The sequence below is a fragment of the Myotis brandtii genome, unplaced genomic scaffold (assembly GCF_000412655.1).
Source record: "Myotis brandtii unplaced genomic scaffold, ASM41265v1 scaffold670, whole genome shotgun sequence".
Classification (NCBI taxonomy): domain Eukaryota; kingdom Metazoa; phylum Chordata; class Mammalia; order Chiroptera; family Vespertilionidae; genus Myotis; species Myotis brandtii.
The window spans coordinates 783,228-804,753 of NW_005370611.1; the positions used below are offsets into that span (position 1 = coordinate 783,228).

The following is a 21,526-nucleotide window of genomic DNA, read 5'->3' on the forward strand; positions in this document are numbered from 1 at the left end:
TCACATGAGGAAACACCCTAACAGTACACTCGCTGCCCCTCCTCCTACCCACCTACCCTGAAATCATTTTGGGAACCTTGTACTATATGGCTTCATGAGGACATAATAAACTAAAAATACTTATTTACTGAAAGAATATGCAAGAACTGCTAATTCTTGCCTCCACATATATCAGTATGGCCTTTATAGGAGTTATCCATTGGTCTTGGAAACTAAAAAATTGGTGCAACTCCAAATAAAAGTAGTGATTTCTATTTGCTTCCTCAATACTAATTTCTCTACTTTACTAATCCTACCAATCACAGCAACCACCTCTAATATCTATGAAAGCCAGATGTGTCCTCACTATGTACAAACTACAATTTCATACACTTACCACTAGTCTAATCCAACAAAATTTATCCAATTGGGCCAAGAAAGAACCATCTCAAATTGACTCTGAATAACTATTCAAACTCTAAAAACAACACTTAACTTTAAGCTAGACTACTTCCCAGTAACATAGGGTGTCCCAAAAAAATGTGTACACACTTTAACAGCTGATAACTCATTCCTTTTCAGGTTTAACTGATTTGAAATAATGGGTGAACCCAGACTAAGCTTTGAACAAAGAAAATTTATCCTAAAGTGCCACTAGACTTTTTTTAATGGGAATACATAAACGATAAAGTTTATGGTACAAAACCCGCAACAGTCGATGAATTGAGGGCACACAAATACTGAATGAAATGATTCTTGACGTCTGTGACTATTGCTTCACATTATCAGCAATGCCTAGACCAGAACGGTCATTCGTTTAAAAACAGGCATTGAGCACCCGGCCAGCGTGGCTCAGTGGTGAGTGTCGCCTATGAACCGGGAGGTCATGGTTTGATTACCGGTTGGGGCACATGCCCGGGTTGTGGGCTGGATCCCCAGTGGGGCGCATTCTGGAGGTGGCCAATCAATGATTCTCTCCCATCATTGATGCCTCTCTCTCTCTCTTTCTCTCTCTCTCTCCATTCCTCTCTGAAATAAAAAAATAATAATAAAAATAACAAAAATAAAAATAGGCATTGACAAAAAATTATTCATTTCTGGAGGTTTCTTTAGATTCTGAAAATGTATGTTAAACACTGACTTTATTTTTAATATTTATATTGATTTCAGAGAGGAAGGGAGAGGGAGAGAGACAGAAACATCAATGATGGGAGAGAATCACTGATGGGCCGCCTCCCACATGCCCCCACGGGGAATCCAGCCCGCAACCCGTGCATGTGCCCTGACTGGTCATTGAACCATGACCTCCTGGTTCATAGGCTGATGCTCATAAACACTGACTTTATAATCACTCAAAGTGCATGTACATTTTGGGGGGACACCCTGTATTCACACCAGTAGCCACTACTCCTGAGATCGATCACAGAATTCTCAGCATGATATACACTCTCAGATCCTATCATTAGCCAATTTCTTAAATACCTCCTTATATGTCTCATACTATTAATCTTATGCCCCACTAACAATCTTTTTCGACTAGTCATCAGATGAGAAGGAGGGGAATGACATCATTCCTACTAACCAATCAGATGATGGTCGAACAGACGCAAACACTGCAGTCATATGTAACTGCATCGGAGACATCGGATTTACTGTGTCGATGGCGTGATTCTTGTTCAATTTTGACTCCTAAAGATCTTCAACTGATCTTTTTACTCAACCTTAGCAATACTACTTTCCCACTGGCTGGCTCCTGCTAGCTGCAACGGGAAAATCCACTCAATTCAGACGTCACCCACGACTGCCTTCCACTGTAGAAGGTCCCGCACCGTCAGCCCTGCTCCAGCCACCCAAGTACAGCAGTCACAGCGGGCATCTTCCTACTAACCTGATTCACCATCAACAGAAAACTGAGCTCATCCGAACAAGATCATGCCCAGGAGCCATTACCACGTGATCACAGCAAGCTGCGCTCACTCACAACGGAACTGAAATCATTGTCGCCTTTTCTACCTCAAGCCAATTCGGCCTAAGAATAGTGACCATCGGCATTAACCACATCGGCACACACGCATTCTTAGTTCTGGGAGCGTCATTAATCATAACCTGAAGACAAAGTTGGCAGCCTATTGATCACGTCACCCTTCCTTCCCCAGCACCGCACCCATTATGGAAGCCTCGCACTTACGGGAAGGCCTTTCCTCACAGGATTCTTCTCCAAAGACCTAGTCGTCCAAACCTAACACGCATGCCGCAGGGAGGCAGCGGGTGCAGGCTGTCAGGTGGGAGGTGAAGAGTCATCCTGCACCTCACAACCCAGGTGGGCAGGAGGCTACGCCTGAGCCCTGCTGACTCCCCTCGTGCCACTTCCTTAGCAGCCTCTGCAGTCCTCAGTCATCTCTGTCCTAGCACAACCACGCTCTCCTCCTCTAACCTTAACAGTGGTTCTCAACCTTCTGGCCCTTTAAATACAGTTCTCATGTTGTGACCCAACCATAAAACTATTTTCGTTGCTACTTCATAACTGTAATGTTGCTACTGTTATTAATCGTAATGTAAATATCTGATATGCAGGATGGTCTTAGGCGACCCCTGTGAAAGGGTCGTTCGACCGCCAAAGGGGTCGCGACCCACAGGTTGAGAACTGCTGCCTTAGTACAAATAAGCCTCCCAACACGTTCTATTAAATGTGTCTTCATGAGAAGCATCTTGGCTGCTTTCTTTATTTCCAACAGTTTTACCCCAACAACTATTCCACAGGTAACTACATGTTATCATTTGAAACTGACAGCCCGCGGTAACTGCACTAGGTTTTGTTCTTGTACTTGAATTCAACCTTATGACACAGCATCTAAAATTTAATTATCCTTCAAACCTATTCAAATTCTCTAACCTTCTTGGGTAGTTTCCAACTATCAGCTACCACCTCTCACCATTAATGAATGTTATCAGCAAAATGAACCAAGAGTCAGCACCACTACTGCTCAACCTAATCTGATTAGAAAATGTTTTACCAAAACTGATCTCCCAGTTCCAAATAAAAGCTTCTCCACTACCATCCAACCAAAGAGGCCTAGTCAAATTATACTTCTCTTTTTTCTGATTACACTGACCCTAAGCCACATTATAGTTTCCACAAGTAATTTCTATAATAAGGACTCCAGTAAGCAAGGATCGACCAGTAACCTTTCCTTTGACTACAAGTCAACTATATAACTATAGAAAGCCGTAGTACCCACAGCTTCTCTGAAAAACCCAGCATCCCCAGTGTCATGAACAGCCCAGCCCCCTGGCCCATTAATCTTAAATACAACCTCCACCTCCTCATTTTTAGTTCACATAAAATTAATATAACTTCTCTAATTAAACCAGAGGCAAATGCTCCCAGGACAGTTTTATTAGAAACTCACACTTCGGGATATTGTTCAGTAGCCACAGCTGTTGTATAACCAAAGACTCCCAACATTTCCCACAAATCAATTGAAAGTAGTTCCAAGCCTAAAGAAGACCCATCAAAATTCATCACAGTCCCACAACCACCCCCTCCACACCCCATCGACTCAAGTCCTCCATAAACTGGTGAGTGTTTTGAAGAAAATCCCACAAAACTAATCACAAAAACTACTTAAAATACATTATGTCAATCATTATTCTTACATGGAATCTATCCAGGACCAATGACATGAAAAATCATCACTGTATTTGAACTATAAAACAGTAATGACCAATATCCAAAAATCCCACCCACTAATTAAAATGATCAACAACTCACTCATTGATGAAACTCCACATCCCCTCCAGGAATCTGCCTGCCCAGCAAATCCTCACAGGGCTTCTGGCTCTATACCTCACGTCAGACAGTCCCTGCTTTCTCTTTCGCAACAGCATCCGCCAGGATGTAAACTATGGCTGAATTACCCAATATCTACATGCCAACGGAGCATTCATTTTAAAAAGTTTGATTTTAGAGAGGAAGAGAGAGAAACATCGATCGGTTGTTTCTTACTCTGACTGGGGTTCAAACCTGCAACCTGGGTATGTGCCCTGATGGGGAATCGAACCCATGACCCTTGTGGTGCATGGGACGATGCTCAACCAACTGAGCCACACTGGCCAGGGCTCATTCATATTTTCACTGCCTATTTCTACAAGTGGGACAAGCTCTATATTACAAATCTTACGTACTCACAGAGACCTGGAATATCAGAATCATTTTACTATTTACTGTAACAGCAACAACAGTTATGGGTTATGTACTACCATGAGATCAAGTATCTTTCTGAGGGGGAACCATCATTACAAATCTCAGCAATGCCTGACATTCGAACCAGCCTGGCTGAGGGGGTCTGAGGAGGATTCTCGGCGGATAAAGCCGCCCTCACCCGATTCTTTGCCTTGCACTTCATCCTTCCATTGACTCTCATCTCAGCTCTAGTAATTGAACGTCTATTCCTTCATGAAACAGGATCCAATAACCCAACAGGAATCCCATCTGACAGACAGAATTCCATTCCACCCATGCTACACCATCAAAGATCCTCAGCCTGTTGCTCCTGATTTTAACATTAACATTAGGTCTCTTTTCACCTGACCTCCCAGGAGACCAGATAACTACACCCCTGCCAACCCTCAAACCCTCCCCCACAGCAAGCCAGTGTGGCAGTTCCTACCTGCCTATGTGATTCTACCATCCATTCCAACAAACCAGGACACAGTCTAGCCCCAATCCTCCCGGTTCAATGCCACTATCTCAATACTCCATACCTCAAAACAACTAAGCACAGCACTCCTAGCCCTCAGCCAATGCCTACCCGGCCACCAGCAGCAGACCTATTAACACTAACATGATCGCGACAACCATTGAACATCCACTTTCATCGTTGGCAAACCAGCACCCGTTCTATGCTTTTTCCTTATTCTTGTACTAACGCCCCTCACAAATATTATAGGGAGCAACTCTTAAAATGAAGTCTTTGTAGTATATGTACCACCCTGGTCTTGTAGACCAGAGAAGGGAAGTAACTCGAGGAAGAAGCTCAAGTTCCTATGTCAGTGCCCAAAGCTGAAATTCTACTGAAAATACTCCCTTAAACTACTCCCTATATGAGAGAAGTGGAATTAATTTTATGTATTATGCCAATATTGAAATATTTTACAAATTCACCCATTAAACTAAATGCCACATATATAATACATGAGTGATATAGTATATAATATACATAATTGTACATTATTTACCCTACACATATAAGCATGTACATTAATGTATATGTTGCATAAGGATGGGGGGAGGGAGGGATGGAAGAGAAAGGTGAGTGGGTGAGTGGGGGAGGGTGAATAAACTAGAATATGACATAAAACTTGGCAGAATGTATGCGCCCAGTGCTGGGGGAATCACTGAAGAATGCGAGGGAGGGATGGAAGAGAAAGGTGAGTGGGGGAGGGTGAATGAATTAGAATATGGCATAAAACTTGGCAGCATGTATGCGCCCAGTGCTGGGGGAATCACTGAAGAATGAGAAATTAGATATCCCTGTGGGAGTCAGAGGAGGTGACATTTGATATTTGTTTTGAAGTATTAGCTAGAACTCTTCTGATGGACAAAGCTGAGGACAAGGCAGAAATAAGTCATTTTAGGCAGAGGGAGCAGCAATTCAGGAGCATGAATCAATGAAATGAGGACTGTACGGGCAGTGTGTAGTTAGCTCATTAACGTCCTTGGCTTCATAAGGAATGGGGTGCTGCTTCTGAGCTGCGTGTCCACTGCTCACCCCAGGTCAGTGACTGCCAGCACCTCAGTGGCCTCACTTCCTTCCTGCAGACGGTAAACGCGCTCCTGAGGTTTGGACTTTACCGCTCCCATGCATTTCTTCATTACAGGCAGTCCTCTAGACAAGACATGCATTGTTCTGCACGATTAAACCCCGTGTTAATTTTCCTGCAGGTTGCTCTCCTGCCACCATTGTGTTTGTGAGGTTCATCCATGTGATAGGAGGCTTGGTCAGTTTCAGGGCAGACTCCCGTAGGCGTGATGGCTGAATTGAGGAGTGAGAGGGGAATTCAGGATTACGCTGACATTTTGAGAGAATGGTGACGCTCTTAACGGAGATGAGACAATATAGTAAAGAAGCGGCTTTGTGGGGCAGGCAAATACTTGTTTGGGGATGTTAATTTGAAACACGTGCCGGCATTCAGAGCCGTTGGGGAGCAGCTGGAAATAGCTGTGGGGCTGGAGTGAGGAGAGATTGAGGCGGCCTAGGATTCGGTGAGAGGGAAGCTCTGAGGGAGAGGGTGACGACTGAGGGAGGGACTCATGATGTGAATTGTTAGACAAGACCCTCTAAGGGGACATGTGTCTGAGTCAGTGAGGCGGCGAGGACTCTGCTGTTCTGATACAATCTGCTCTTCGCCAAGTCAGAAGAGTAGTGAGAACTGCTGGAGTTACCCGAGAGTGCCAGGATCCTCTTCGTCTGCTGATCCTTCTCTTTGCTAAGGCAGGGCACCCTGTTCAGGACCAGCGACAAGAACAGCGAGAGGAAGACCACCTAGACGGCAAGTCACGGGAGAAACCAATGAGCAGGTTACAGGATCCAACACGGTGACATCATTATGTAAACGTGAAGGGGAGCATTAATACATTTTCAATTGAATTTGGACATATTTATGGAGAACTGAGAATCGAATAATTTCATATTACTTCTGCATAATCACGGGGAACAAGAAGTGTCCCGATAAAGCTGTTACTTGTATTTCTGCCTGTAGTCCATCATCTGCTTGGCTAGGGAAGTTAAACTACTCAGTGGTTTGTAATGTGTGTCGGTCGTTCAGTCACTGTCTTTGGAAGAACTGGGAGGAGCTAGACCGGAGAAGCCACGCTTTTAAAAATTCCAAGGATTAAATCCTAGTTTTGCTAAAGAAGTCATGGGATCTTAGTACGACCTTAAGTATTCCCCACTCCTTAAATTTCCACGGGGGGGGGGGGGAGTGCTCAGTCCTCAGGAGAATAAAGGACAAGGTCAAAATCCTGCGCCCCTGCCCCACCTTAATTACTGGGAAGAATCTGGGCAGGTGATGCCTCCCCCTCCCGGGCTGGCCTGCCTGCAGGCGAGTCCATTCTGCTCTGCCTGAGCTCCCCAGGGTGGACAACGTGGGCCAGGACCTGGCCTGAGGTCTAGGCTCTGAGGTCCGTTCTGCTTCTACTTTTGGAGTTGAATGGATTTGAGGCAACAATTCTGGGTGTGTCTGCTCTGCAGACTTAAAGTCGCCCCCTAGTGGACTAGACTGGGAGGAAGGACCAACCACGGGTCCCACCAAATTTGCCACGGAAGAGCCAGCAGCAGCTGGTACTTTGATGCACTCACTCAGCCGACATACCATGAGGTTGAACTGCAGTGCTGGGAACTGTTATTTAACTAAACCCTGGTAACTGAAATTAATGAGCATCGAAACAGTGCGAAGTCAGGACTGCCTGTATTCAAGCAGGTGTCACCTGAAAATCAGGTCATCCACCTACTCCGTGTACTCGGCCCCTCTTCAATGATCAGTGGGTCTCAGAGCGGCCGTGCATTGCAGTCACCTGGGAACTGTAAATGCGTGGGGCCGGGAAGCCCAGCTCTAGAATTCACGATGTAATTGGCCTGGAGTGAGGCCTGGGCATGAAGAGTTTTAAAGCTCCCAGGTCTGCTGGGGGAGCTCGGGCCACCTGAGAGCGGAGGCAATCCTGCCACTGAGACCCCAGATCAGGGGTCCTCAAACTTTTTAAACAGGGGGCCAGTTCACTGTCCCTCAGACCGTTGGAGGGCTGGACTATAGTTTTAAAAAAAACTATGAACAAATTCCTATGCACACTGCACATATCTTATTTTGAAGTAAAAAAACAAAACGGGAACAAATACAATATTTGTATTTGCATGTGGCCCACGGGCCATAGTTTGAGGACCCCTTCCCCAGATCCTGGAAACTGGACAGGACACACACCTGCTTTCTTCAACAAATACAGTGAGAAACAGCAAGAACACAGGGGGGTGCTGGAGGGGCTGTAGATAAGTATTAAAAGTAAGTAGACACAGCAACTAACAACACATGGATCTTGATTTAAATTAAACAGAAAAATTTATGAGACAACTGGTAAAATCTGAACACTGCATTTTTTTTAAAATTGTGGTAAAATACACATAAGCAACCTGCCACCTTAACCTTCTTAAAGTGTATAGTTTAGTAGTGTTAGTACATTTATATTGTTGTGTGGATATTAAGAAATTATTGCTAATTTATTTAGGTGTGATAAGGGTTTATATTTTTTAAAAAGAGTCCTTATCTTTTAGAAATATTCAGGCAAATATTTACAGATAAAATGTGAAGTCTGGTGCTATTTTCCCCTCAAAATAGAGGAAACAAGATTGGCCATAAATTGGTAACGGTTGAAGCTATTTGAAACAACTTTAGGAATCACTACACTATTCTCTACACACTTTTGTGTGGTTTTGACATTTTCTTTAATTAAACATTTTTAAAAAGTACTTTTTCCCCTGAATAGTTTGTTCTCAATTGACTTTTTTACTTCCCCCCTGTAACTCCCAGGCTTTCTCTGCTATATTTCTACTAGTCTATCAGTTCTTGTTAGCTTTTCTGGGACTATTCCACACACATTCCTTATAATTTCACTCTCCCCATCTCTTTTTGGGGGCTGTCTTTTTTTTGCCCAGTTGTCTGACCATTGGGCAGCCTGGGCGGCACCCACGGACCTCAGTTTCCCAAGCGCCCCGCAACTGCAGCGGCTCCTCCATGCGGGCGGCCCGTCACCACGTACCTTCACTGGCTGGATGATGAAGACGTTCTGAAGCACCGATAAGATCATAGAGATGAGCCAGCTGGTGGCCTGGTCCCTGCTCAGTTCCAGGCTGTACAGTGCTGTGAAAAAGGCCGCGGCCAGGCTAGTGGCGCCCAGCAGGAGCCAGCAGATGGGAGCCAACCACCTGGAGAGACCATCCGCGGTGGACCTCCGCCCTCCTTCTGGGCTCAGGATGGGGAAACTGGTTGCCTCCCTTAAGAGGAGAAGGCGAAGTAACAACCTCATAGCCAACAGCTGGGGAGGCGGGGTCACGGGGTAACGAGAGGCAGGTGCGGCGATTACCCGGCGGGCCCTGGCTCTGCGGGAAGGATGTGTGTCTCCAGGAGCTCCTGGAGCTTCTGCAGGTGGCTGGCTGCACCCAGGAGGTCGCCAGGCTGGTCGAACTGGGTGGGACCCAAGGTGCTCAAGTGCGACCGCAGCCTCTGCAGAACCCTGAGCAGGTAGCAGCGGAGATGACGGTGGTTTTCAGCAGCCACTGACAATAGATGCCAGGTTGACATTGTTAGTAAGTGGAGGGTTTCAGTAACTAGCACCAACTGTCGGAGGTGAGCAAGTCATTAACTGATGATGAGGTTAAACTTCCCAGGGAGTGGAGATTGCACCCAACACCCACACTACTGTATAGTGTCTTCTCTGAGCACAGCGGTAACTTTCTAACAACTTGTATAATTCCACACTGTGATCTAGAGACTTCAAAACCTGACTGAGCCTGGTCGGCATGGCTCAGTGGTTGAGTGTTGACCTAGGAACCAGGAGGTCACGGTTTGACTCCCGGTCAGGGCACATGCCCGGGTTGTGGGTTTGATCTCCAGTGGGGGGCGTGCAGGAGGCAGCCGATCAATGATTCTCTCTCATCATTGATTTTCTATCTCTCTCTCCCCCTTCCTTTCTGAAATCAATAAAAATAAAAATAACCTGATTGAGCTTTTCCACCAGAACTGCAGCACATGTGACTGTACTAGCTAAGTGCCCAGGAGGCCCAACCTATATTCGGGAACCCACAGATTGCCTAATCTCACCACCCCACGGCAGAAAAAGAAGGACAAGTTTCAACAGTCTCTACAAAGCAGATGGCATACAGGGTCTCACACAGGAAACACTTCTGTGGGTTTTTCCTTAATCCTTTACTTTGTATCACTGAGGGATCAAAGCATCAGCTCTCTATGAAAAGCCTAAGGAAATTCAAACAAGCAGAAGGCTGTACGGTGCCTGCTGTGATGCTGACAGGTAAGCAGTGAAGGGAGCGGGAGGAGAGGAGAAGTTGGTACTAAACCTGCGGCCTTACCACTTGCCCCGCAGGGTGCTGCCTCCAGGTGAGAACGAATCAGGCTGGATAACAGCGCCACCAGCTGGCTCACGCAGTAGGAACCCCACGAGGATGGTTCATGTTCTGAGAGGAGGCCCGGGTCTCTCCTGAGCAGAAACCCCACCGTTTCCTTCAGCTCCTGAATGTAGAACCAAGATGAGAAGAGTCAGGCTGTGTGACATCAACCCAGGGATGGTAGTGACGACAGGTGGCAGCGCCGCCGTCTCTACTCAGAGGAGCATATCCTTAGTGCGAAGAACCTCACGTTCTCATTTTGTCTCTGCTTTTTAAAAAATAAGTCATCTCCCAGGAGCTTCAAAAATAGTTTCATGCCCAGCTGGTGTGGCTCAGTGGTTGAGCATTGACCTGTGAACCAGGAGGTCAGGGCACATGACCAGGTTGCAGGCTTGATCCCCAGTTTGGGGCATGCAGGAGGCAGCCAACCAATGATTCTCTCTCATGATTGATGTTTCTATCTCTCCCTCTCCCTTCCTCTCTCTAAAATCAATGAAAAGGTATTTTTAAAAACTTAAAAAAACCCCACCTAGTTTCATGAGAGACTATAGAATGAAAGAAGGGACAGTTTGACCAAACATCAGAAGCTAAAACAAGCCCAGAGCGGCACATTCTGCACTCCCATGGAGCCTCAGAGCCAGGAGGAAAATCAGCGGCCCGTGGATCATAACCCAGGGGGCAGGACCTAGGAGAAAGCTGACAGGGTTAATAAGACCCGAGAGCCTCTTCCCTGGTCTCTTCTAGCACATGGGGAGAGGAAGCAGGCGTTTACCTGTAGAATTCCACACAGACTTACCTCCACGGCCTCTGAGGCCGAGAGAGGCTCAGAAGACGCATCTGAGAGGCAGGAGGCCTGCCGGGGAGCCGAGGGGGGCAGAGGCTCCTGGGGCTGACTCAGTGGGAAGAGCCGCCCTATGACGAGGTTGACTGGGAAGAGGATGACGGCAGTTTGGATGCTGACAAGCAGTTCGGACCAGGTCACGGCACACGGACCCACTGGAAGAAAAGCTTTACGTTAACCTCGCTCCTCAGCAGCCCCTCTCCCAGGTGTGAGTCTTTGCTTAGCAGTTTCACTGCGATTATCTAAGGCAGTGGTTCTCAACCTTGGCTGCACATTAGAATCACCCGGGAATCTTTTTAAAATCCTGACTTCTGGGCCCCATCCTCCGGAAATTCTGTGTCTTTGTTATGGGGTGAGGCCACAACATTAGTAACAAAGAAACAGAATTTCCGGAGGATGAGGCCCAGAAATCAGGATTTTAAAAAGATTCCCAGGTGATTCTAATGTGCAGCCAAGGTTGAGAACTACTGGTCTAAGGAGAAGATATGGCAGTGTGGATCCTGATGGGTTCCTAAGGCTGCTTCACTTGCTAGTGGCTGGGAACAGTGAGACGTGCTAGCGTACCCTAACGTTAGGCAGCAGAGGGAAGAAATGAAGGCACAGGAGGCTGTAGGAGTAGGGAGAGTAGGAGAGTGAAGCAGAGGAAAGGGTTACACGCCGGGAGCAACAGCCACAGGACCCAGCCAAACCTTGCTCGTCTCTGTGGGTAGGGGGGCCGTTCATCCTCCAGAACATGAGGCTGGTGACCATGTTGCAGAGCAGGAGGGTCATGCAGCTCGTGAGCCGCTGGGCTCTCGTAAACTGGTCCCAGGGATGGCGAGTGGCCACCGAGAGCCACAGAGAATCCTGGGTGAGCTTCTCCACGATCATGGAGGAGAACAGGTGTCTGAGAACACAAATGACAACAGGAGAGACATGAGGTTGCATTTTGAAAGTGCCCTGGACGAAGGGGAGGCTTGCCTGGCAACCAGCTGCATAGCAACAACTCCGCCACGACTCACACCTCCGTGAAGGCGCTGTCACATGACTGATAGCATGATTCTTTTGTTATTTTAGGATAAAAAGGTTTTGAGGGTAAAGTTAATTTCTGTGGTTTGAGATTTTAAAATTAAAAACTGTTGCTTTAGCTTTTTAAGAGTTTTTGCTTTTGCTTTTTTTGTTTCACCTAAAAATTTATTTTTTAGTCTTCAAAATATATTTGCTTATTTCTTTAAAGCGTTTTGATAAATATTTTTACTTTTAAAAAGTTTGCGTTAGGTTTGCACTCAAGATAGTTTGCTAAAGTCATATTCTGAGCACATTCTCTACTCCAAAGGTGGAGGAACTGTAAAGAAGATGTAAAAAGAAAGAACCAAAATATTAGCTGGGCTTCCAAACAAAATACACATCTCTGAGGGAGGAACGGAGTGAGAAACCAGGGGAAGAAGCCACGGGCTGACGGGCTCCAGGTCTGAGAGAAGGCAGGACACAGGGGGAGGCTGGCACTTGCAGGGAAACGGGACTACGTGTTTCATAGACTGGGAAAGGGAGAGCTGAGCCATCTCCACTGCCTGAAGCCAGGGCTGAGCTGGAGCTTATGAAAGGAAACTACAGAACAACATGCCACAGAGCTACACGTGGACAGCAGAGTGTGGGCGAAAGAGGGCAGCCCCAAGACCAGCAATGAGCCAAGGGACCCAGCGCTTCATGACGAGATCTGTAATAACCCTCGTTGCACTGATTTCACTGAGGAATAGGAGCTCCAAAATGCTGTAATAAGGCCTAGTTCTAGAGATGTGAGGATTGGATTGAAACGTCAGAAAAGCTACGAGGCAGAGTAAGAGTGGAAATAGAGATTGAGATTTAATAATATAACACTGGAAATGAATATACAACTCAAAATTCCTCACCACATAAAAAAATCTAATGTTGCCCGGCCAGTGTGGTTCAGTATTTAAGTGTTGACCCATGAACCAGGAGATCAGTGTTCAATTACCAGTCAGGGCACATGCCCGGGTTGTGGGCTCAATCCCCAGTAGGGGATGTGCAGGAGGCAGCTGATCAATGATTTTTTTCTCATCATTGATGTTTCTATCTCTCTCTCTCCCTCTCCCTTCCTCTCCAAAATAAAACATCTCTCTATATAAAAAGCTAATATGCAGTGTCCACTTGGGAGTTCGACCGGGAGACCGGGAGTTCGATCGCTCACTATGACGTGCGCTGACCACCATGTCAGTGCGGAATGAAGGGAGGTCCTGGTCGGTAGCCGTAGGCCCCAATAGGCCCTGATCACTGGCCAGGCCTAGGGAACCTACCCATGCATGGATTTCGTGCACCGGGCCTCTAGTACACACACACTCTCACACACACACACACACACACACACACACACACATATATTAAACAAACACCATGGAGGATAGTTTGAGGCTCCAACAGAGAGTAAGAGAATGTCAGATGAACAATATTTTCAGAAGTGACATCTGAGAATATTTCAGAATTGAAGATGTGATTTTGCATATTAAAAGTACATTCTATGTTAAGTGTACTTTACCATAATAAAAACATGGTAAATGTACCTTCTGAGTACCAAACAGGATTAAAAAAATGAATCCATAGTAAAAAGAATTATGATAAAATTTGGAACATCAAGAATAAAGGTAAAATATGAAAGAGAGAAATGGGAGTCTCCTTGAAAAGAATAACAGCCAGCCTGACAAAAGACTGACACAACAACAAAGGCAGTGTTGGAGGCAATTCTCCATGAATACGTCACATGTAGGCATTCATAAAATATTTGCTCCTGGACTATCTTATAAGGAATCTAGGTATAAGCAGACAGCCCTGGAAAAATAGAGACAGTGATTCTCTTTGGGGCAAATTTACTTACATTTCCAGGTTGTAAAGCTAGAGACACCCTCTTCCTCAGATTGCCCTCGAGGAAGCCACAACATTGGATTTACTAGACAAAGACTTCAAGTCATTTTAAGTGTGTTCAAAGAACTAAAGGAAACTATGTCTAAAGAACTAAAGGAAAGTAAATGAGAATATTTTGCCAAATAAAAATATCAATAAAGATAAATTATTTTGTAAAAAGAACTGAGTAGCAAGTCCGCAGTTGAAAAATACACTAAGTGCCGAACCGGTTTGGCTCAGTGGATAGAGCATCGGCCTGCGGACTCAGGGGTCCCAGGTTCGATTCCGGTCAAGGGCATGTACCTTGGTTGCAGGCACATCCCCAGTGGGGGGTGTGCAGGAGGCAGCTGATCGATCTCTCTCATCGATGTTTCTGGCTCTCTATCCCTCTCCCTTCTTCTCTGTAGAAAATCAATAAAATATTTAAAAAAAAAAAAAAAGAAAAATACACTAAGTGAAATGAAAAATTCAGTAGAGAGGCTCACAACATAATTGAGTGGGCAGAGGAAAGAATCAGTAAACGTAAGATAGGTCAATTTAAATTATACAGTCTGAAGAACAGAAAGAGTAAAGAATGATGAAAAATGAACAGAGCTTCAGAGACCTGTAAGACACCATCATTTCCCAACAATACCTAAAGGAAAAGAGCTGTTCCTTTGAGACTGGTATGAAGACCCGGTCACGCTCACAGTTTCCAAGGTCCTCGGCCAGCCAACAATTGCATAGGAAATGCCATTTCCTGTTACCTGCCATGTCGCTGACAATTACCTGGTTTACATACCTATAGTAAAATGAAGATAACCATGTTAGGGAGGGGGGCACAATTCAGTTGTTGTATTAAGAAGCAATCTATAGAAACAACCTAAATGTCCATTGATAAATGGGTTTAAAAATATGGTGTACACACACACACACACACACACACACACGCACACGCGCGCACACACACACACATGCATAAAATAGAATGCAACTGCCATTTGCAACAATATGGGTGGACCTTGAGGGCATTATGCTAAGTGAAATAAGTCAGACAGAGAAAGACAAATACCATATGATTTCAGGTATATGTGGAATCTAAAAGCAAAAAAAAAAAAAAACAACAAAAAAAACTCAAAGATATGGGGAACAGACTGGTGGGTGCCAAAGGTAGGAGATTTGGGGGGAATGGGTGACGGGATCAAAAGGCACAAACTTCTAGTTATAAAACAAGTAAGTCATGGGGACATATTGTACAACATGGCAACTATAGTTAATAATACTGTACTGCATGTTAAAAAGTTCTAAGAGAGTAGATCTTAAAATTTCTCAGCACAAGAAAAAGAATTCTGTAACTATGTATGGTGATAGATGTTACTAGACTTACTATGGTGATCAATTTGCAAAATATACAAATAGTGAATCATTATATTGTATACCTAAAACTAATATGTTTTATGTTAATTATACTTTAATAAAAAACAAATCAGATAATTTAAAAAAAGAAGTAATCTTGCCCTGTCAGTGGGTTCTGTCTCATTGCAAGGCAAGAACTAAAGGGAGAAACGAGAGCTGATCCCATTTCCTCAGGGAGTTCATGTACCAGAATGCGGATCCTGTAACCTACAAACAGTCCAGTGTGTGTGTCCTCTAAGCTTCCCGGTTCCATATGCGAGGTGCCCGGCCACCTCTACAGGCATCCCGTCTGCCTCTATCTTACAGAACAGAGGCTCACCCCTGGCCCCAGGTGACCTCTGATCTGCTTACTGTCTCTGTAGTTTTCCTTTTTAAAAGAATTTCATATATGATTCACACAGTATGTATTCGCACAGTCTGGCTTCTTTCAGTCAGCATGGGAATTCATCCATGTTGTAGGTATTAGCAGACTGTTCTTTTCGTTAGTGAGTAGTATTCCATCGAATGAATATACTAACATTTATTTATTTATTTATTCACCTGATGGGCATTTGTGTTGTTTCCAGTTTTGGGCTACTAACAATAAAACAAATATGAATATACGTGTATAAGTCTTGAAGGACATATTTTTTTCATTTATCTAGGAGCGAAATGTCTGGGTCATATGGTAAGTGTATGTTTAACTGTGTAAGAAACTGACAGCCTGTTCTCCAACGTGGCTGCACCATTTTACACGCCCACCAGTGCTGTTGTGAGTGTGCCCCACCCTCTCCCAAACTTGGTTTTGTTGGACTTTTTAATTTTAGTCATGCTGCTGGGTGTTTAGTTAGTGCTATCTCACTGTGGTTTTAATTCGCATTTCCTGATGACTAACGGAGTTGAGCATCTTGTCAAGTGCTTATTATTCACCTTTGTAAATGAAACTGAGATGATAGTGTATAAACCGATCTGTAGATGCCCGATCAGAATGGAAACAGTAAGCAAATTATTAGGCTCTTGTGGCCTAGTGGCTGGTGTATCTAGCCTAGAGGGCAAGACTGACTTTGGGCAGCTGCACACTCTTTTCAGAGTGGCCGGTATTCAGGAATGAGGCTTGAGTACACGAGCCTTGGATATTTGACTTCATTCCCTAATTTTTTCCTAATCCCAACAAACCAATAATCTTCACCCTTAATTCATTTCACCATCTACTTCCTCCCCTCCCCTCATTCCCATGGTGCTGCTGAAGGGAGATGCAGAACAATCTGGGTCCAGCACAGACTCATCACTGACCATCCCTAGGCACACACCACTTCTTAATTCCACCTTTCCTCTTCCCTGAAGTTCTGACCCAATGCACAGTATTCAGGATATAGTTGTTTACTGAATTTACTCTTTGAATATATATTTCATATTAGAGATACCTTTAATTTGTGGTACTTTGGGGCAATATTTCCTTGTGATTACTTGTTGTACACACCATGACAGCATTTAATGAAAATAAAAGAAAATTAAACATCTATCATTCTTAAATCCACAAAAAATCATAATGTTAATTTCCACACTGATTTCGGGGGTTTCTTCTTTACAGACAGCTTTGAAATGTACATCTAACTGTGACTTCTTGGCTCAAGGACTGTTGTTATTTACTGCGATGACAAGCTGAGCCCACAACAAGCCAGCGTGAGGCAGGCGCTTACCAGGCAGGGCTGGCACCCGAGTTGTCATGCCAGAGCCGGAGGCTGTGCAGCCCCCCCAGGGAGGACCGGGTGCCGAGCAGGAAGACATCCAGTCCCCCTCGTTCAAAGACTGCCTTCTGGCCGTCCCAGAGGTGATGGGGCTCACTCCGTCCCTCTGACCCATACAGGGTGACCACCACCTGAGACATGACACAGGAAGTCCTCACATGGTTATTTGGTTCTTTGGGTTTATCCCCAAGGAGAAAGATGAAGGCAGAGACACTGGACTGAGATGAGGTCTCTGGGATCTGAGACAAGGACAGAGGGCTCTTCAGATTCACAGTGTAGAACTAGGAAGTAGCCCGCTGGGATCCCCCGTAAGTGCTACAGGACGCCGGGATAGCAGAGTGTATTGTATCTCACGTGGTAGGAGCCGGAGCCGTGAATGAGGGGCATGTGTGCCATTAACCTGAGCTGTTGTAGAGGCCCTTCTTCGATATCCAGTGGAGACCTGGATAAGGTAGCGACACCGAGAGCTGGGGTCATTATCGGCCAGGACAGTGACCTTCACCTGCAGGAAAAGCAGAACCAAGAAAATGGGCTGACCCTTACTCAGGCTCGTGGAGCTGCTTCCCCCGCTAGGGAGCAGGAGGATGCACGGCTGCAGAGCTGGCCATGGTCTGGAACACGAAGGGAGGTGTAAGCAGACCTAGGTTAAGTGATAAGGGGGGAGGGCGGAAAGGCCAGGGTTTATGCCTCTAAAAGGAAACAGTCATAGAACCAACCACGTCTTGGGCCTCTCAATCTTTCCACTTCCCTCCCACCCAGGTAGATAACATATAAAACATCCAGTTAAACTTCAATTTCAGACAAACACTGAATAATCTGTGGGCATACTTACCCCAAAAATGCATTCACTATTTATGTGAAATTCAAATTTAACTGGGTGTTCTGTATTTTTATTTACTAAAACTGGCAATCCTATACCCATGGCAACAAAGAAATGAACATGTTGTGCATTCTACAATTTCCAAGTGTAAGAAAACACAAGAGCAAGAAAGAAATAGAATAGAAATTAAGAACAAGCAGCCATCAAAGCATTTTTTGTTTGTTTCAAAAAAAGTTTCTTACAGGTTTTTTTATATATTGCAATTATAATAAATTATAATTTGGCTTACATATAACCTTCATGTGCAATGTGTAAAGTGAGATAAACATGCATTTGGTTATAGTTAAATTTTCTACATGTTTTCTTTTGGCCTATCCCTAAATGAATCACATGAGAATTCAACCTTGGCTAAAAGAAAAAAAAGGATATAAAGAATTAAGTTCCTAGGCCTCGAGAGAGTAGATATAAAGAGAAATTTAAGAAGACTTGCACCTGAATTTCTCCTGGAATCACAGGACCTGCCTTTTTGGATGAAGGTATTTTTTCCCCACCTTGTTCAACATACTCAAGCCGCTGTAGTAAAACTTTTGGAATCAAAGTCTCCTCACCTTCTGCATATCTGCCTGATCCTTTCTCCAAGCCCACACAAACAGGAGCAGGTAGAACCCCAAAAGGCTGGCCAGTAAGGACACCCCAACAGGGTTGTTGGTCACGCGCAGGAATAGCTTGATCGTGTCTTCAACATTCACTGTCCGGGGCACTATGAAGAAGTCGCTGCCAAAGTAGGTCAGGTGGTTACAGAGGCACTGGGTCCTCACCACTGTGCTCTGTGGCCCAACCTGGAATAGAATCGAGGCACTGACGCTAACGAAGGGCCAGCCATGAACCATCAACACAGGCAGTTCAGAGCAGGAACAGAATGTCTGGGTCGCTCATTCACTGCTGCTGGCGGAGTAAATGCGTATCACCAATGCCCACAGCGCGCTGGCAACATCTGGTGAAGCTGAAGAAGCACAAACCCTCTGAGTCCGGCAATTCCAGGGCTGACTGTGTAGCCCAGGGCACTTCACACACGTGCACAAGGGGACATGGAAAAGAATGCCCTGCCAGCACTGCTTAGAACATAAAACACCAGGAGTGCCTGTCTGTCTACTAACGGCAGAACATACAAACAGGTAAAGAAACGAGTAGAGGCAACTGGATGGAATACTATACAACAGTGGAAAGGAATATAAACATGGATAAATGCTGAGTGGAAACCCAAGTTACAGAGGATATGTACAGTTTGGTGCCATTTGCACAAAGACCAAAACAACACTTATGTCTCTGCTCCTGCCGGTGTCCTCACTGGGACGTACGCTCATGAGGACACTGTCCATCACTGCACCTCTGGCTCCGGGCCTTGGCCTGGCTGGGATGCTCAATAGCAGGCGCTCAATAAACACTCGGTGGGAGAAGGAACACACCAAATTCAGGCTGGTGGTCACCCTTTGTGGGGAGGAAGGGAATGGAATTGGTGAAGGATACACAGAGCACTTAGAGTATGCCTGAGTGTCTTCTTCTTTCTACACATCTAAATAGAGTAAAGTGCTAATTCTGTAATAAAGCTGAGTGGTGTGTCATGCTTTCATTATATTATTCCTTATAATTTTCCATATGTTGTAACATTTCCTCATAAATTTTTTTTAAAATGTCACCAGGACCCTGGCCAAGTGGCTCAGTTGCTTGGAGCATTGTCCCCGTAGACCAAAAGGTGGTGGATTGGTTCCCAGTCAGGGCACATATCTAGGTTGCAGGTTTGATCTTGTTGGAGAGCAAATGGTAGGTAATCGATCGATGTTTCTCTCTCACATCAATGTTTCTCTCTCTCTCTCCCCTCCTTTCTCTCTCAAATCAATAAAAATATATCTTCGGGTGAGGATTTTAAAAAAAGTTACTAGGCGAGTAAATGGAAGGTACCCATTCCATGTGTGATCTTGCAGATGAAAAGTCTACAATAGTGTCATTATGACTGATTTCGCTGCATGGCACAAGGTTAAGTTCTGGTCGCCCCACCTATATTCCGCCCTTGGGGGAACTCTCATCTGTTCTCTGCAGCTCTGTTCCCTTCACAGAGCCAAACACTAGGGAGGCTTCAAGGAGGCGAGACACATCCTGATGCCTGTTCCGTCAGGGGTCACTGCTCTGCCAGGGGAGAGAGCCTGTTGCTGGAGTGTGGCTTCCCTGACCAGCAGCACTGCCTCCCTGGGAGCCGTTAGAGAGGCAGGATCGCAGGATCGCAGACCTGCCCAGGTTTACGGCAACAGAATCTTCACAGACAAGCTTCCGGTTTGAGGATGTGCTTGGGAAGCAGCACCAGATCCTCCAGAAACCGCTGCTTGAGGTCATGAGCGATGTGGGTGCTGTCCGGGGAACCCCTTTCCTTCTAGTCCCAATCCGGGCGACACCTTCTCAGATGGCTCATAGCAGCCTCACGGTTTCCAGAACCTTGCAACATACTCTGTGCAAGTGGACCAGGATCTGCAGCAGACAGGACCTCACAGAACCACTGGTGTGAAAATGTAGTGTCACTGTGAAGTGGGCAGACACCTGGGAGTCCGCATTATTACAAAGGTGACAATCTGTCCCTGGCCTGGAGGGTACAAGAATGGGCGAGCTTCTTTTTAAGTACAAAAATTCTCTTTTATTTAGCAGGAAGTTCATTTCCGTTTACCCACAACATGTTTAATACTTGCAGACTTGAACAGCTTCCACATATTGCTTTTCTTATTTTACCTGGAACTGTCACGTTCACCGTGGACTAATGCTTGAGAAAGAAATCACAAATATGAAGCACGGCCTGCTCCAAAGAGAGACTCTTGCCCAGCCCACCACACACCACCGTCCTTCTTTCCAGCTGATTTATTTCCCTTCTATTTTTTAAATCTTCACCTGAGAATGGATTTTTTTCATGGATTTTTATATAGAGAGGAAGGGACAGAAGGAAAGGGAGGAAGGGAAGAAGAGAAGAAGCAAGGGATGGAAGGGAGGATAGGAGGGAGAGAGAGAAGGAATCAAACCTGCAACCCTTTGGTGTATGGGGTGATGCTCCAACCCACTGAGCCACCCGGCTCCTTCTATGCTTTTGAAGGGAACTGAGGTAACAGATGCACCGTGTTTAATGCCAGCGAAGGTAGGAGAGGCGGGGAAGCGGCACAGCTTCTCACCTGACACCCGTCGCTCTTCCACGTGCTGTTGTGGCTGTCCCAAAAATAGCACTGAGTGAGCGCAGTGACGATGGAGAACAGGGTGGGAGTCCGCTGAGCCTCCTCTTTGCTTTTATTCAACACGGCTGTTATGTAGTAGATGCCGATCCCATGCTGCAAACTCCCTGGAGTCAGCACCCATGTATACTCCTCATCTGAGAACGACGAAGAGTGCTTAATTGCATTGCACGTGGGAGAAAAATACTGTTAACCCTTTCTTCTGAAGGGCCTGTTGTTATTTTACTTTACAAAGTAATAAGCTTAGAGTGACAGTGATTTCTTTTTAAAATGACCGGTAATACAATCCAGGGCCCTGGGTAACTCCTGTTGCAGTAAAAAACCATCTTCTTTTGATGAATGAAAATTTAGGCCTAAGGAATTAGACTGTATTAAGAGTTTTAGAAAAATGAAATCATCACACACTATTAGTAGATAGAAGACCCAGGTGTAGG

General features: G+C 45.3%; 1 protein-coding gene across 1 annotated transcript in view; it reads right to left on the minus strand.

Annotated features, from left to right (window-relative positions):
• PKD1L3 (polycystic kidney disease 1-like 3) overlaps positions 1-21,526 on the minus strand; it is a 68,665-nt gene that overhangs the window by 19,473 nt on the left and 27,666 nt on the right. Inside the window, exons 12-22 of the mRNA XM_014529162.1 lie at positions 21,036-21,229; positions 18,438-18,668; positions 17,410-17,511; positions 16,962-17,140; positions 14,522-14,668; positions 11,682-11,878; positions 10,948-11,147; positions 10,116-10,275; positions 9,113-9,305; positions 8,789-9,023; positions 6,425-6,524 (exon numbers count right to left, since the gene is read on the minus strand). Of these exons, the coding sequence (XP_014384648.1) occupies positions 6,425-6,524; positions 8,789-9,023; positions 9,113-9,305; positions 10,116-10,275; positions 10,948-11,147; positions 11,682-11,878; positions 14,522-14,668; positions 16,962-17,140; positions 17,410-17,511; positions 18,438-18,668; positions 21,036-21,229 (1,938 nt within the window). The remainder of the gene's footprint in view (positions 1-6,424; positions 6,525-8,788; positions 9,024-9,112; positions 9,306-10,115; positions 10,276-10,947; positions 11,148-11,681; positions 11,879-14,521; positions 14,669-16,961; positions 17,141-17,409; positions 17,512-18,437; positions 18,669-21,035; positions 21,230-21,526) is intronic.